Genomic DNA, 18,425 nt, shown 5'->3' with positions numbered 1-18,425 from the left:
GGGTTCCCCTATCAATACTTGTAGTTCGATTAAAAAATAGCACAAACAGCGGTGATGAACATTGTATTCCAACGCATTTTTATAAAACGTGACGTTTCGTATGCTAGTCAACACACATTTTCAAAAGTGACCGTTACAATTTTTGAAAACTATATATATATCGTAAACATTAGGGGTCTGGAACCTAGACTTGTAGTCTTTTGTATTTCTAAACTTTAAAAGAATAAAGAATAAAGAATTTTCTTTGTATTTGGAGGCTTTTAGCTGGGGGTGAGATTTCAAATTTAGCGCTTCGAGCGTAAATGAGGTTCCGGTTGTGTCGCACCATTCTGCGCGACGTTACTCCTAGACTGAGTTTTGGGGAGTTGATTTCTCACTCTAAATTACTTGTGGACGAAATCCTGTGGTTTTTTCATTGCTAATATTTTCCTCTCACATTTTGAACCTTTATTCGGACTCCCGAAGGACACGCTTTTCCAATTTGTGGAATGGTTTTGAAGCCGTTTCGAAAACTCACAGCACGTGTTTTATCGTATCTAAAAACACTCGGCTACCGGCGCCGCTGCTCGTTGTTTAAATATTATATTTAACAAAGTAGTGTATGCATAATTAATTAGAGACCTGTGCGGAAGTGTTTCTTGTTTGATTGGCATGATTCAAACATCTGAATGGATCAACTCACTTACTTAAAGCAAAACTAGCTGACGCTTTCGCGGATATTGCTGATTTACTTTAGGCTTAATCGTAAAGTTCCTAGGTCCTGGTGATATCATATTTCTATTTTATCTCTTTCGCTTGCATTTTACTTAAGTAATATGAGACATCTATCAGAGAAGTACTAGCATAGCACTTAGCAACAGTTCATTCATTCAGTGGCAGTAAAAAATATTATAATGTTAAATAAACGTGTCAGATTGGCTGGCCTTCAATGTGTTGTCACGGTTTTCAGCAGTCGAAGGTATTGGTAAGTTTTTCATTATTATTATTATAAAAAATCTTTTTCCAGAGGAATCCTAGGTAAGTTCAGGGCCATGAAATTGTCGCTTTGACCAGTTAGGTAAGAAAAGATTCGATTTTTAATTAGAATTTGATGGTGATATCATTGCTCGTTGTTACGAATATTAGATTAACCGATACAAGATATAGTTAGAAATCAAAGGTTCTTAGTTATTTCAAAAGGGAAACCAGCACATACTTCAAAGACGTCTACCAATGGAAAATAAAGCGTTTGAAGCGATATTAAATTTGCACTTTTCTTGAGCACGCTTCGACATATTGATCTATAAAACTAAGGAAAGAGGACACAGACAATAAGACAATAATCTGAGTCCATGTCCTCATTTCTGAAATTGTTACTTCTCAATGCAAAACTCCAGGAATAAATAATCCCTTGAATAAATCAATTGCTTGGAGCGTAGATTATACTATAGGGATCACTGTCATCTTTTCTTTGACAATTTGGCCTGAATAAACTATTTTTTGAGGTCACGAAATCAGTAACGCTCATTTCAAGTTCATTATAGAAAAAAACGGGGAAGAAGTTAACAAGGCCACTGTAAAACATCACCTTTCGCTCTGTAGCGGTATTGATTGTAAAAATGTTATTGGTATTGTGTGATAATTTAACTCGTCGTTTCAGTATTTTAGTGTTTCCGTGAAACTGATGATTTATTCAGTCCATAGATCTAATTGTGCGCTTCTTCAATATTGAGTCTTCGAAAGTTTACTTTGGTCTAGACGCAATTTTGAGGGATCTACCAAAATCAGGAAACGTTCGCCAGCTTTTTTTAATTTTTCATACTTTCGTCGGTAATTTTAGTAGAAAAAGTCCATGTAATGAGATATTTAAAACTGTAAAAGTTTTTCGATTTAGATTCCTGAAATGGTTCAGGAATGATCTGGTTTCCCAGGAGAACTTGAAAAGACACGACTGCCTTATTTTAGTCCCGCAAAAGGACTACCAGAAAAGTCATGCCGTACGAGTTCAACCTTCTTTCGTAATTCAGTCTTACAGGTATGATTACCAGCCCAAAGGGGGCGATTTTCATTCCACCAAAAATTCAAAGAACATTTAGCGGCGATAAAACATATCTAGATATTCTTAAAAATACTAAGAAACACGAAATTTTGTTTCGTTTGCTCCACCAAAACTGAACTTTCTTGATTCTAATTTTAAACTGGAATTCTTGGTCAACATTTAACTATAAAAACTGCGATAGAACATATCTAAACATTCTTTACAATACTAAAAATTTGGTTGAAAACTTTGTTAAAAAACGACAACGTTTCGACGTTAGCTAAACGTCATTATCAAGTCAAAGTTAGTTGAAAATACTAAAAGAGCAATAGTTGATAAGGAGCCTGCGACTGCAGCGTGTGCTGTCAGCGGAAAACTGTATGGGTAGCCGCGCCTTCGTATTGTAGCTTCCCGCCATTTTGGTAGTCTATTTCCATCATGAAAGAAAGTCCCCCGTGTGTTTGAGCTTCGTCATGAAGAAATCTGGTTTTTGGATGTAAACCGTGGGTTATTGTGCCGCCAAAACGGTAAGCAATATTGCAGGAACATTTTGTAAACCTTTTATGGATAAACTCGTTGGTCACAGTTTTCACACTACGCGTATTTAGTTCATGTATGTTTTGTCACAAGATTGTTATCTCAGACTTAGAACAAGGAGCTCAAAAACACGTCTCTAAGAACAAGGAGTTCAGACCAAAGGCGTTTAGCGCGTACAACTGGGATTTGTATGCCAGAACCTGTCTGTGAATAAACAACGTTTAGATGCAACTCCTTACATAATGTGCGTAAGGCCAGTCACAATAGACGAGTTCACGCTCTTGATTGCATCATGGGTAATCAGGGCAACATGGCGGGAAATTAAAAGTTTGTATGGAAATTCTAAGCAAAATATACTGTACGTGACTCTACTTTTATAGACGTTCGCCTTCATAAACCAAACAAATAAGTTCATGTTCACAACTGAGATGAACTAGACTTGGTATCCGTTCTTTGGAATTCCTAAATATTGCTTTTTTTTGTCACAATACGTTGTCTGTAATTGTTACGGACAGTATGGTGTTACCCGTGACATCGGGTCACGTGAGCAACACGTCTTGCGAATCAGGTGAGTTCCGGCGTAGTTCGTTCTTGTTCGAGTTGTTGTATGTACAGTGAGTAGTGCGTGTTTTGATATTAAATCGATGTGAAACCTCAAGATTTGAGCCTCTGAAACGCCGAAACGCCCAATAGCGTTGCCTTCTCATACAGTACATTTGTGCCTTTGGAATTACACGAGATGTATGGCAAAAACTCTTTTTAATAAATTAATTTTTACAATAGTCATTCTCTCCAAATTTATTCTGCCGCACCTTTGAGCGCATATCTTCTGTTTTGGAAAATGAAAAACCCAAAATTGCATGTCATGAATACTTTTCATCGTTTTGAACTTCCTTACAAACCTTTGAATTTCTCTCCATCTTTCCCTGATTACCCATGATGCACTCAAGAGCGTAAAGTCGTCTATCACAATCGTTTGCGTTTGATCATCCTTGGTTGCAATGTCCTTTTCGAAGAAAGAAGCAAGTTCCGAAGGTTCGGAAGCCGATGTGGCATCGAAACACGTGGAAGAGAACGTTCTCGAAACTGATGTTGGATGGAAACGATTTTTGAGAGAAAAGGGATACTTGTACCAGCTAGACCAGAAGAAAAGCATGAAGGGGTAGTTTCTAAAGAAACTGTGGTGCTGCGTCGGTGGGGAAGTAGTATACAAAAATTTGGTTTATCAACGGAGTTGATAATGTAAATTGACCACCGTACAGAGATTCTAAAAGCTGACGTTTCGAGCGTTAGCCCTTCGTCAGAGCGAATCCAAAAGCAGTCTGACAGCGAAGAAATGTGAACTGGTTAAGCGAATACGAAATCCTAAGGCGAGGTCAGTCCACTAATTTAGTAGAGTTTAAGTAAGACCTTAGTAAGACTCACGTTATCCATTCCGAATTTCAAGACATAGTCTATGATATTAAGTTGTTTATGAAGAGTGGTGATGACCTACGGGGTATCGAACGGACAGTCGAGCAAGTTGAGAGAGAATGGTCGAGTTTCATAGTGGACATTAGAGCAGAAATTAAGTAATTGGAATTTCTCGACCAAAATGTGAGTGACTCGTGCTCTGAATCATGTAAGAGGTCAAGTCGTGTTTCCAGGAAATTAAGGTGTTAATTCAAAATTGACCGCGATTATTGTTGTTAAAGAAGACAAGTTACATCTACAAAAGGAAGAAGCTACCTTAAAGGCTAAACAGGCCTTTGCCGAAGAAGGGAGGCTTAGATTAGAGCAAACAAAGACTGAGTTGCTCAAGTTTGGGCAGGAACGAAAATAAGAGGAGCTAAGGATTAAGAGTGAACTTGCACAAAATCAGGCAAAAGTGAGTGTTTGTATGACAGCAGAAAAGGAAGAAATGTTAGAATATGATCAGGATCTAGACTTGGTTCCTCCACCTGACAAGGGTAAAGACATGGAGAAGTTCCTTAGCTCTTCCCCTGTAACATGTAGTGGTGATATTTCTCCGAGTCAGCAAGGTCCTATATACTCTTCAACCCAACTGAATGGGGCCCAACCTGCATATAGTCTGCCTCCTGTTGACCAAGTAGTTCATCATTCACATAGCCCACATGCCACACCTTTCTTCCCACATTCAGTAATTTTGGAAAAATGTATGGACAAATTGGTAGAAACAAGTAACAAGCTGGTAACAGCTACTATTGAGCAAAGTCTAGTTAACAGACAACTAGCGATTTTAGGTCAATTACCTAAGATTTCAATCCTGTTTTCACTAGAGACCCACTGGAGTATCCCACCTGGAACAGTTCTTTCAGTGCCCTCATTGATTCCAAGCCTATGGATGCACAGACGAAATTAAACTTCCTTAATCAGTACATTGCAGGAAAACCTAAGCAAGTTATCGATCAGTATATGTTAATTGGTACTGAAGAAGCCTATCAGTCTGCAAAGTCAATGTTGTAAGAACGATATGGCAACTGCAATGTTGTCGGATCAGCTTTCATACACAAGCTTGAAAACTGGCCGCAAATTGGTGATAGAGATGCTGAGCCCCTAAGAGATCTGCCTGATTTCCTGCAAAAGATCAATGCTGCTAGGGAAACTACTTTCCCTACTTCTTTTGGTATCTTGGACTTTGCTAAAGAGAATGTCAAGATCCTGAGCAAGCTACCATTTCAAATTCAAAATAAGTAGAGAGGGATTGTACAGCAGTGTAGAGTGACTAACGGAAAAGAGGCTTATCCCACATTTTCAGAGTTTGCTGCATATGTTCTCAGAGAGCAAGCAGGGAGGAAAGACCTAACATGTGTCTGTTTTGCAGAGGGCAGCACTATCTAGATGAACGAACGTAAGACGTTTACAGAAAGGCCCCACGTTATCAAAGTTTGTCGTAAAGGTTCCAGCACAAGTTCTCAGAGAGCAAGCAGGGAGGAAAGACTAACATATGTCTGTTTTGCAGAGGGCAGCACTATCTAGATGAACGAACGTAAGACATTTGCAGAAAGGCCCCACGTCATCAAAGTTTGTAGTAAAGCTTTTGGAGCCCTTTACACGATAAATGAGATCCAAAAATTTCCTACCCAGGAAACAACAAAAACTCTCATCCACGCCTTTGTCTCATCTCACTTATATTACTGCAACTCCTTACTGTATGGAATACCTCAGTACCAGATGAATCGTCTTCAAAGAGTACTCAAAGCTGCTGCTCGCGTCACTTGCCGTCTACCTCGTTTTTCTCATGTGTCTACTGCTTTGTTCCGTCTCCACTGGCTACCTATCAAATACCGCATCTTGTATAAAATCGCTCTACTCACCGATAAGGTTTTGAAAGGGATGGCTCCATCTTACTTATCAGACTTACTTGTTGTACAGACTAAGAGTCACTATTCACTCAGAAGAAACAGCCAGCTATTACTCAAGCCCTTATCCACCAAATGTAAGACCTTTGGAGATCGTGCCTTCTCAGCAGCCGCCCCTAAGGTCTGGAACACCTTACCAGAGGACATTAAGAACTGTGAAAAACTCGAACAATTCACGAAAAGTCCGAAAACTCTTTTTTTAGTCTAGCTTATAATTGTTCATAATTTTAAATTTATTTCTTTTTATTTTCACTTTTAGTTCACTCCATTTAAAGGATCTCAGATCCTCTATATAGTATTTTATATTCACACATATATATTTTCTATTAATTGTATATATAAATGTTATTTTTTGGCGTTTTTTTAATATTATATAGTATGAGCGCTATATAAATTATTATTATTATTATTATTATTATTATTATTATTATTATTATTATCGTTATTATTATTATGACAAGGAAAAAAAGGACTTCTTCTTTAAGAAACTCCTTTGTCTTGGATGTGCCTCCAGTAATCAACATCACGTAGCTGCCTGTAAGAACAGACTCAAGTTCCGCACATGCTCTGGCAATCATCCCACATGTCTTCATCTTCCGAAAGCTGCAGAAAGTGTTACTAACTGTGTAAACATTTGTTCGAGCCCTGAGCAGGAAGGTGGCTCAGACCATGCTCTGATTGTGCCAGAATGGGTCAGACATATTGACCAACCTTGTAAAGAAGTTTTACAATATGCAGTATTGGACGATCAGTCCAATGTAAGCTTTGTATCGCAACGTCTCTGTGAAGAACTAGCCTTGAGTGGCCCCCCAACTGACTTGCTGTTGACAACAGTTCAGGAGAGAAATGTTCATGTGACAAGCAAGTATTTGTGGACTTGGAATCTTGGATTTCAAGCGAGAACATGCCATGCTGTTCCAAAGAAATGTCATCCCTTCAAAACGTTCGCAGATTCCAAAGGCAAGTGTAGCACAGAAATGGAAAAATCTTTCTGCTATTGCTGACGAGATTATGCCGTACAACCCCAGTGTGGAGATCTCTTTGTTGATTGGAAATAATTGTCCCACGATTGTCAGGCCAAGAGAAATTCTGATTGGAGGGGAAGACGACCCCTATGGTCAAAAATCATTAATAGGATGGGGCATAATTGGCAAGGTGTGCACGTCTGTAAGTGAGAATGAAGACAAGGGAGGATTATGTAACAAAGTGGTAGTGAACAACGCTCATGAACATTTTGCTTTCACAACAAAGGTGAAAGAAATTATCAACCCTTAGACGATTCTGAAGATTATTGAGTCTGAATGGCATCCTGAAGAGAACAAATGGTCATTATGAAATGCCTCTTCCTCGTAAGTCTGAACGACTGTCTCTGCCTTTCAATCGTGACTTAGCTATCAATAGATGGTACCAGCTTCTAGCAAGGTTTAAAAAAAAAATCAAGTTCTTTGAAGATTATCGGTCATTCATGGAGGACATGATCGCTTCTTGTGCTGAGAGAGTGCCTGAGGATCGACTTGAAGTTTAGGATGGAATGATTAACTATGTGCCACACACCGGTGTTTACCATCCTCGAAAACCTAATCAAATAAAGGTAGTTTTTGATTGTTCCGCTCAGTTCGAGGGAGTGTCCCTAAATGACTATCCGTTGCAAGGCCCGGACTTAACCAATGGTCTTCTGGGAATCCTGTGCAGATTCAGACAAGAAGAAGTAGCCTTTATTACAGACATCAAGAGTATGTTCCACCAATTCATGGTATCAGAGAAGCACCGAGATCTCGTACGTTTTCTTTGGTGGAGGGATGGAGATCCCACTAACGAAGTGAGAGTACAGAATGAAGGCGCATCTTTTTGCGGCAGAGAGCTCTCCAGGCTGCACAAATTTCGGACTCAAGAGAGCAGCCGACGATGGAAAGGAAGAATTTGGTGAAGAAGCAGCTGAGTTCATACGAAGAGACCTTTATGTTGATGATGGACTCAAATCCGTCCATAGTGTACAGCAGGCCGTTGCTTTGATTAAGGCGAGTCAGGGTATTTGTGCTAAGGCTGGACTGAGATTGCACAAGATATCATCAAACAAGAGGGAAGTTCTAGAGATGATCCCAGCTGAAGACCGTGCCAAGGGATTGAAAGAGTTAAATCTGAAAGTTGACCCCGGCCTCTGGAGACCGCATTAGGAGTGGTATATGGTGTATAGAGAATGACAGCTTTCACTTTCGCATTGAATTGCGCGATCATCACTTCACACGACGTGGTGTCTTATCGACAGTGTCTTCAATTTATGATCCCAGTGGATCTGTCTCACCAGTAACTTTGAAGGCTAAACAAATCCTCCAGCAAATGTGTCGGGAGAAGCTTGACTGGGATAGCCCAATTCCAGAGGGTCTGCTTAGTCAGTGGGAGAAATGGCGTCATGATGTTTTCAATCTGGATAAGCTGCTAATTAAGCGCTGTTTCAAACCGGAGAACTTTGGTCAAGTCATGGAAGCTGAACTGCATCACTTTTCTGATGCAAGTGTTGAGGCCTACTGGGAGTGTTCGTACGTGCGTCTTGTCGATGTCGAAGGTCATGTGCGTTGTTCATTGGTTATTGGCAAATTCCGAGTGGCCCCGTTAAAGCAAATCACCGTGCCCAGACTTGAGCTAGCTACAGCCGTTATTTCAGCAAGGACGAGTGCCTTCCTTCGTCAAGAGTTATCCTACGTAAGCATCAAAGAGTGTTTATTATACAGACAGTAAAATTGTGCTTGGCAACGTTAGCAACGAAGCCAAAAAGTTTCAGGTGTTTGTGGCAAATCGTGTTCAGCAGATCCGAGTTCTCACCGACCCGGGTTCTGTTCTGGTTCTACGTAAACACAGAAGTCAACCAGGGAGATCATTCTTCACGTGGTCTTACAGCAGCACAGCTTTTGCAAGGAAGTACGTGGCTACTTGGACCCGATTTCCTTTGGACAAATGGAGCATTTCAGCCAGAGAGAACGGAAGAAATTGAACTAGATCCAGGTGACCCGGAAGTGAATTGCTTTCAAGTCCCTTGAAGGTCAAACAGCTACCCAGCCATCTGCACCACTTGAGTCGAACCGCTTGTGCCGCATATGTAATTTCCAGTCTATGTTAAGAGATGTAGTGCTGTGTCTACGATTCAACAGTATACTGGTAAACAAAGAAGTAGCACTGAAAGGAAAGGTGAGTGGTCAAAGAGCTAAACCATTAACGTGAATCTCAATCACACTAGAAGAGCTACAGGCTGCTTAGATAGAAGTTTTCAAGATTGTGCAACGTGAACAACTCCATAAGGAAGTTGAGGTTCTAAGGGAACTTAGAGTTTCAGGAGAATTCATAGCGAGAAACCTGACAAGGGAAAGGAATGTAGCCATTAAAAGGTCCAGTTGCCTCCATCGTTTAGATCCATTCCTTGATGAAAATGGTCTTATTCGGGTAGGTGGACGAATCAAACGGGCTACTCTTCGATACGGAGCAAGGCATCCTGTTGTGTTACTGATTTGTTGATCCGGTTTGGTCATGTTAAAGTGAACCACATGGGACGAGGAATTACGCAGAATGAGTTACGTCAAAGAGGTTACTAGGATCCTGGGTGGATCGTCAGCTGTTTCAAATTGTATTTCCAGGTGTGTTACCTGCACGAAATTACGTGGACTTCTGCAAACCGAGAAGATGGCAGATTTACCTTCCGATCGAATTGAACCCTCCCCACCGTTTTCATATTGTGTCGTAGATTTCTTTGGACTATTCCTGATTAAAGAGAGGAGACGTGAGGTTAAACGTTATTGGGTCATTTTTGTTTGTATGGCGTGCAGAGGTGTACATTTGGAGACAACTAACTCATTGGACACCAGTTCCTTTATCAACGCTCTAAGGCGTTTTCTGACCCGCCGTGGCGCAATCAGGCAGCTTCGCTGTGGCCAAGGAACGAGCTTTGTTGGAGCGCGTAACGAGCTTAAAGTTGCGTTGAACGAGTTAGATCAAGACTGTTTGCGAGATTATTTGTCAGAGAATGGCTGTGAGTGGATACCTTTTCAAAGGAATGTTCCCCATGCAAGTCATAAAAGTGGGTCGTGGGAGAGGTTAATTAGGACTGTCCGTAATGTGCTGGAGACGCTGCTCCAGAGTGTTGGTACCCAGTTGGATAACGAAGCGTTTAATACCTTCATGAGTGAATCAGAGTGCATTGTCAACTCTAGACCCCTGTCTACGAGAGACCTAAATGACTCAGGGGGACCAGGGGCCCGTTTCTCGAAAGTCCCGAAACTTTACGGGCCATTTTCGGGTGTCACAATTCCCGTTGTAGCTCAAGAACGGAGAGGATTTAAGTCATCAAACTTCACAGACATGTTTCTTTTAGTTAACTTGAAAACATGTTAAAAGACCGCATTTTCCAGAACAAGAGGTTGGCAGTTTCACAAATGGCTATTCGGGCCCAAAAAGTTTTCGGGACTTTCGAGAAACGGGCCCCAGAACCGCTATCTCCCAAACATCTGCTCACCCTAAAATCAAGAGTTGTACTTCCCCCGCCTGGAAGGTTTCAGAGAGAAGATATCTATTCCGGCAAGTGGTGGCCCCGCGTGCAGTATTTGTCCGATCAAGTTTGGCAAGGATGGCGTCGAGAGTATCTTCAAAGTCTGCAGAATCGGGACAAGTGGATTCGTTCAAAGAGAAACCTAACAGTTTGACACGTGGTATTATCCAAGGAGGATGACAGACCGCGCAATCAATGGCCACTTGTCAAAGTGATTAAAGCTTATCCAAGTGAAGATGGACGCGTCAGGAAAGTCTGCATTCTGAAAGCTGATGGAAGTCTCGACATGCAAGGAAAACGTCAAGTTCACGGTTTTTGCGGTTGTCAAAATCAATTATTTCATTAATTTAGCTGCTGAGATGCCGGAAATTCTTATTCACACGTCTTCGATAAGAAGCGAAACAGTTCAGGTTTTTTGTTCAGTTGTAATCAAGAAAGTGAGCGGCGAGTGAATAAGTTTTTTGAATAAATTATTTCTTTGCATGTGACTTGTGGAAGACTCATTTCATAAGGGGGCGAACATTTTCCACATTTCGCCCGCACTGGACTCCAAAACAAACAAATGGTAAACAAAATGCACCATCGAGATATTTTGAGTATACTAGTCAGGGAAATCTTTTTACTCAGTTATACACAAAATGACGGGTACAGTTCGTATATTCCACCAACGCTGGGAATTCAAATAGCTCACCTGGTTTCCACCTTGGTTTCCACACGTTCTCTATGAAGTAACTTGAGATTGTTCTAGTCCGAATATGAGCTGGTTTCCTTGAAAACCAAGTCAATATCGTACTGAGAACAGTCCTTCCGACAAACTGGATCGCCTCGAATCATATAGTTTAAAAGTCCTCCTTTATCTCCGTAGCTAGTCCTCGACATGAACAAAAACACTAGAGCAAAGCAGGGACTTTCTAGGGGGAAGGCCTCCCTCTATAAACGATTGTCAGTAGTTTGCACGATAGTTTGCGGCCTGGATAGCCAAATCAGAACCGTGTTTAAGTAGTTTGCAAGACAATGCAAGTATTTCTAGCTAATCGAAGCGGGTTTTGAATGATTTGTGAAAAGATTCATATACCGGCCAGTCCCAAGCCGCTGCATTTGCTCTGGGCATGGTAGTGTGTACAAATTTTTTCCCGATGTTTTCCGAAATGCATCGACAAAGGACGAGAACGAGCGGCCGGAGACTCAACGCTTCTGGGGGGTGTCCTGTGTAGTCGAAAAAATACTACTCTTTGTTTCTTTGTTTCATTAAAAAAAAAAGTAATACAAGAATGATAATTGATTCCTTGAACTAAAATAAGGAACCAGAAAACATTTGAGTGATTTCTGGAAGTCTGGAACTATTCTGGATCCAACCCCATCATGATTTTGTTTGGTTCGTTCAGTTATAGTCTCAATCCACATCTATCGTCCATTTGTTGTTCGTAATCTTCATTAAATTGGTGTGTGTCTACGTGTTGCCGTAAATTTTCGGAGTCCTATTAGTCCCGTCCTCGACAGAAAAACAAAACTCACACCTTCTGTAGTTAAGCCGTTGAAAATTGGTACCCGAGATATTTCGTTCAGACACCATGAACGTTCCAGCAAGGCAGTTCGCCGAGCCCATTACTCGTCGACCTGGAGTACGTTTCAGACGGGCAATTAATGATCACGTTGGACCAAGAGAGGGTTGCTCACGAGCGACTTCGCTCGAAAAAGAAGTCAAGGCCAGGCCACCCTTCTTTAGTTTCTGGGAAGTCAAATGACGTAATCGGCTGGTTACGAAGCGAACGAAATCAGCAAGAAGTAACTTGGGAGAAGCTCCCCTCCCTTGAAACTGGTAGAAACCCGAAGAGATTATGCCAGCGAGGTTCGCAGCGATGCAGATTGAATTACGCAATGTATAAGCTTTACTTGGACACTGAGGTGACGAAATTACGAGTCCTTCGCCATAGAATCATTGATTGGATATCAACAACGTGAAATGACCAAATTTGAGGTTTTAGGGCGAACGTGAGCGCTTGAGGATAAATTTTCATTTTCTTTCCTAAATTAAGCGTCGTTCATTCTGGTTTCGTTCTTGAGGGTTTGCCACACCTTTGTCACGTTAATATGCTTGGAATCGTCGCGAAGAACTCATTTAACGACGTCGTTCTCGTTGCCGTTGCCGTCTTCGTTGCAAAAGGTTCTTAAGCAAGGACGACGGCGACGGCCATGAGAAAATCACTCAAGGCGCGTTGGCTTGACCCTATTCCGGAATAAGAATACGTAAAGAGATGATTAAAACGACATGTTTGGGGCGTTTTGAAGCAGCAAGGATAATAAAAATATGTTTAAAATAGCATTTTAGCAGATATTTGACAATTATAATGTGAATCTCTTTAAGAACGAAGGATTTCTAACTTATATTCTATGTATTCCTATTCCGGAATACGGTCAACCGAACGCACCCTTAAGCAATAGAGGACGTTTTCCGTGTTCAGTTCCATAGCCTCATCGAAACACTCGAGGGAGTTGGGAGAATTCTCGACAGTTATGGAAACCCAAGACGCAGTCGAGGGCATAATTCGACAAATGAAGGAAAATGCTGGTTTTTTACTTCTGTATATATTGAAACAGATTTTCTTGATACACGCTCATATATGCTACCAGCCAATCAAAACGTGCGTCTGACAACACATAACCAATCAAAATTCGTGTGATGTCACAGCCGTGTTTCCATACTCTCATCTAAACAGAGCTATTGACCAATGAGAGTGCGCGTACTATCCTAATTATTTTGCAAAAAACAATAACAAATACAAAAACAATAGCTCTGCACGCCCCGCACGTGCCTTTACATTTTGATAAATTTTCTTGCCGTTGTCGTCCTAACAACGTCGTGAAATGATCAAAGTTGAGCCGGTAATGTGGAGGACGCAAGCATCTGACGATAATTTTTCAATTTTTTCCCTAAACATCCACACCGTTCATATACCAATTTTGTTTTTGGAATGTTGATACACACTTTCTATGGCGAGCGACTTGCAATAATCGCGAAATTATTACAATAGCGGGAATAATATTTTTAGATGACGTTCTCGTCGCACTCATCGTCGTAGTAGTCCAGTGCCGGTCCTGCGAGAGAGTCACCCCCTTGCTGATTGCTGATTGCTGATTTCCCCACGCTACGATGGAAGCCATACTCTAACCACATACAGTTTTTAACATCAAATAAGCTTCGCCTGCTACTTATCAAGTTAGCACATTTGCACACGTAATTGCCTCCAAAGGAAAATTTGTAAGGTCACCAATTGCACCAGAGAAGCATGCATATATCCATGGTGTATGCCCGCCTTCGAGTTTTCTCCACATCCGGCATTGGCACTAGTACAGATGACAAAACTGGTCCTCGGTTCCGGCGTTGTAACATGGCGAGAACAGCCGAAAACGAAGAGAACCCACCCAGTTCACGCCATAGAACAGGTATGGCGATGATAGCTGTAAAAGCATGACCGTTAGGGGGCGAAGTAAATCCATTATCAAATATGCCTTTCTTGACAATAGCAGCAATGCTGTTTTTTCACAGAGTCATTCACAGTCATTGGCGTTGCAACTTGGACTGAAAGGCCAGAGAACCACGATATCTCAGTTTGTCAACTCTAGAACACCAGAAAAGATAGCATGGACGTCGATAGTCTCATCATTCGCGATCTCCTTGTGTCTGACCTTGAGGAGAATAAACCTGTTCATCCGCTAATACCAACGTTATACACCAGACCCGAGATACCTGTCAGCAGCGACGACATCATTACCCAAGACATTGACCAATGGTCTTATCTTCAAGGCGTTTTTATTCCCAATGACTGCGCTGAAGTGAGTCTATATACTCATTGCTACTGATGTACCTGAACCTCTCGATCCACTTGAAATTGCGCACGGTCAAGATAGTAGCCCCTACGCCACAAAAACACGCGTTGGTTGGGCTGTCAATGGACCCTTGGGCCTGGGTGCCATCGTAATCGATCAAATACGGTACCTCATGTTTCTTCCTTAGAGCTGGCATTAGATTCGCCACATGGTCGAAGAATTTCACAATCGTGAGTATTCAGAGTCAAGACGGAGATGTCACAAGATGAGCTGCGATTCGTGCAATCTGCCAAAGAAAGAGTGAAGCTAGAAAATGGTTGCTGTTAATATCTGCTTGTAAATCAATTACAACCGAATTTAAGCTAAACACAAAAACTCTAATGCAAATCGAACCCTGATCCTTTCCCGTTCTCCTCAATGTGGATCACGTGACCGACACGATCCTTTACAGAATGCAAAACGTATTTCTTAGTAGTCAAACACGACACAAACGCCGAGTTCGAATCAGTCAGTACGTCGAAGTCAGTTTCTTAGCCAAAAACTTAAGACATTTCTCAGATTATACTACTTAGGCTTTGAAATAACTTGACAGTTCAACCTTTTACACTGTTCATCGTTGCTCCCATTCACCACAGCTAACCGGACGTAGTTTGTTTCGTTGTGGTCTTCCGTGCACGTGACAATGATCCTCCAGTGTTTCTTCTTAGTGGTCACTAGCTTCTTGCATCAGTTTGCTCTTCACTTGGGTTAAACTGTTTTTACTGCTGTGACGTTCCTACTGGTATTGCGCTCTCTGGCTTCTTTTCGTGGAATGAATCACCACACTATTACCCTTTTTCTCGACGATTTAATAAGGTTCAGTCTGAAATCGTTTGCCAGCTTGTTCGACTTTTTCTGCTTTAGGAGCACCTGGTCTCCCACTTGGAGATCGTAGGGTTGAGCACCTCTCCTTGTGTCTGCGTAAATATCTTCGCACACTCAGTATACGTATAGTATACAGTATACATTCTAAAAGCTGAGCTCCTCAATAATTATTTACTTATGTTGTTGTTTTCAGATATTTTTACAACTGGTCTGCGTACCATACGACCAATCCGCTTGCTCATTGCTATAAATCAGTCTATTTCTAGTGCTCAGACTTCTTGCTCTTTTCGCAGTTTTTCGTTTCCATTATTCAGCTTGTTTTCTTGTAATCGTGCGTACTCTTTTTTCCGCTTCTCGTCACCATAAACTTCGTCTCTTTATTCGGGCTCCTTCTTGCTCTCTCTTAGCCTGATTCTCAGGCCTGACGGTCCAGGTCGCTCATGTCACGCACAAAAAGGGAGAAGAGTCCGTGACACGAGCATCAGGCTACAGCCAGTAGCTCTCTTTCTCTCTCTTTTGTAGTCACTGATATTACGCCGGTCCTCTCGTGCTCTCAGTCGCTCTTTTTCACGTTGAGCATCGCTCACTCGTTGCCTGCTTAGGGATTTTTTCTCCCTTGCAGCCTCTTGTTTCCTCGTCTTAGCTTGTTATTTTGGTGTTCTTCAAAATTTGTACTTGTTTTACTAAAACGCAGGGTCAAATTCAGCACTTCCAGCCAAAAACCGCGAGCTACTAGTTCCAGCAATACGACATTTCGCTTTCTGGGTTGGGTTTGGTGTTTTCATGGTGTTTTCATGCACCAAATGAAAACACCTTTCACTATCTCGCAGCTTGTTGTCAGATCAGATAATTCTCATCAATCTGAAAACACTAATGCTTATAACAAGTTCTTTTGTCTCGTTACTAGCAATTGCGGCTTCTTGTCTTAAGTACTTAAAAACCCTGTAGGCGACGGTGCTATCTCTCTGAATGTAGTCAACATGGTCAAAGTGCGAAGGGATATATATTTAAAATATAATTCCTCATGTGACCATTTTTTTGTTTTAAATCCTGCATGACACTTCAATGAGTCTTAATGCCACGGTCTGTTGACAATGTATATTGAGCATGGTGTAGACTTCATATCTAATTTTGATATTCATACAATAGCCCTCTTAGTGTTCGCATTTATTATTTTGTTCCCTTGTTTTAGATGGCATCTCCCTTACAGCTGTATTTTGTGTCTGGCCTTCTCGCTCCGTTGCGAGTTCGCCCCCTCGAGTTAGCCCCGTATTAACTCTTCGAGTTCGCCACCTTCATATTTCGAATTCGAGTTCGACTCCTTTAATAAAACTACTTCCCTTCCCTTCTAGAGTCATTCTTATGATCTCCCACATAAATAGAAGAATCTTAACGTAATTGAAAATGGCCGAATGTTCGTAAATGTTTCATAGCTTACCGTTGACAAACTCTTAGCGACTAGTCTTAGAAATTTTCCGTTCGGGATAAGAGACTAAATTTTAGTAAAATTCATAAAGTGAGTAGACATGACGACGTAGTACGAGGACGAGCTTTTACTTGTTGAGCGCGCAATAAGTTTGTCTTAGGTCGCTAGAATCTTTTTAGAAACTTTAATATATCGTGGGCCAAACTCGACCCATTGAAGGCTGCCACTGATCTTAGATATTAACTCTCGTTTTATAAACTAAAACGTTAATTGATCCACTATGGAACTTAGTTAACTATGGGGCGAATTCAGTTATGTGGGGCGAACTTTAACGGGGCTAACTTGCTACGGGGCGTGTGAAAAAAAAAACACTTGTTTTCACTGACTAAAAAGTTTTCGTTCATGAAGTATTACAACAGTCACCCCCCCTACCCCCCACCCGCCACCCACCCTCACCCACCGGGAAATTGATTATACCTCCTATTGGTGCTATGCTTTGTGACAACGAAGTCATTTTTTCCTGAACGTATTTTTTATGTTGTTGGCAGGCATTTTTATCACGCAGACATCCACCGCTTTACGGATTAGTCAAATAAGGGAAGGGAATTGTTGGCGATGAATAGCAAGTTGAAAGCATTCCTTTTCTGTACATTTTCCGTGGCCATAGTTTCACTGGTCGTTATGATGTACTACTCCGTGACATTATCAAAGTATACAAAAATAGGAGTGAATTACTTTACTTCAGTTGAGTGGACTAGCTTTGCTCATTTAGAGAACTTTGGAGGTGAAAAGCCGACACTGCTGAATACTTCACAAGGTATCGACTCTACCAGCACCACGAACGTTCCTTCGACTAAATTTGAAGAAATGAGTACGTCACAGGTTAGCGACGATAGCCGCAGGGAAAAATTAATTCAGAAGCCTGCGACAGAGAACACGGAAAAGCCTAAAAAAGGAATTACCACCGGTATTTCTTCGCAAAAAGCGAACGTCGGCAAGTTAAGCTTGTGTCCTGGAGGTTCCAAACAAGGTAAGCGACTAGTGTATTGTACTGACCAGCGTGTGTTTAATTCTTTGTAAGCTTATTATGTTTATTGCTTTAAACCGGTTGAGTACAATCCATGAAAATGGAAATAAGAAAGCTGTTCGATAAATCGGTAGCATTCTCTAATTCTGTTTTATGGATTTATCGACCTTCGAGATCCTGGTTCTGTTTTTGGCCTTCTTTTAATTTATATTAGAAGTAGCCGGCGGGAGAGATGAATTGAAACCGGAAAGTTCGACTCCCGGCGTTGTCAATCAATGGTTTCCGATCGATTGATTGCAATCAATACAATCAATAATAATCAATAACAATCCATTGATTGTTATTGATTGGTGCAACCAATCGATAAAAATCGATACTCACACTCGGAGTCTTAATTGCTATTGATTACCATTGATTTCTATAGAAAATCATTGATTAATAATTCATTATGCAACTTTCTGGCACGTGTTAGGGTGGGCGTGCTTCATTGGTCCCGGGCATATTTACACGTCCAGGGTAATTGGGTAATTCGATTGCGCACTTTTATCGTTGCACTTCAACCGGGATTCCGAAACACACTTGTTATGGAGTTTGCTTGTTCCAGAGATGGCGAAGGAAGTTGAATTGTCAGTGCGCTGTGTAGTCAAGGGCTATCATGAATGCCCTTTTGGAGTGAATGTTCAAGATGTATGTATGTTCTTGGCCTGCATGCGTATATTCAGGCAGCATGACAGTGAGCGCAGACAAAAACAATTTCCTCAACCAATTAACAAGCTGGAAGAGAGTGACACTGAAGAGACTTGAAGACAATTTTGTTCTTGTTTTGAGAC

At 41.3% G+C, this 18,425-nt stretch overlaps 1 protein-coding gene and 1 pseudogene across 2 annotated transcripts in view; both read left to right on the top strand.

The window, feature by feature from the left end:
• The first annotated feature begins 900 nt into the window (after positions 1-900).
• The window catches only part of LOC137985145 (beta-1,4-galactosyltransferase 1-like), a 35,803-nt gene continuing 18,278 nt past the window's right edge, over positions 901-18,425 (top strand). Inside the window, exons 1-2 of one of the 2 annotated variants that reach the window (XM_068832643.1) lie at positions 901-964; positions 17,117-17,598. In XM_068832643.1, coding sequence (XP_068688744.1) covers positions 17,184-17,598 — 415 coding nt within the window. In that variant the 5' untranslated portion in view covers positions 901-964; positions 17,117-17,183. Of the gene's footprint in view, positions 965-17,050; positions 17,599-18,425 lie in introns of those variants that run through there. The other variant, XM_068832642.1, reaches the window with a different exon arrangement.
• Positions 3,071-5,395, top strand: LOC137984420 (uncharacterized; annotated as a pseudogene).

Source organism: Montipora foliosa, chromosome 14 (genome assembly GCF_036669935.1).
Source record: "Montipora foliosa isolate CH-2021 chromosome 14, ASM3666993v2, whole genome shotgun sequence".
Taxonomy (NCBI): domain Eukaryota; kingdom Metazoa; phylum Cnidaria; class Anthozoa; order Scleractinia; family Acroporidae; genus Montipora; species Montipora foliosa.
This window is presented reverse-complemented; position numbering and strand designations above follow the sequence as displayed.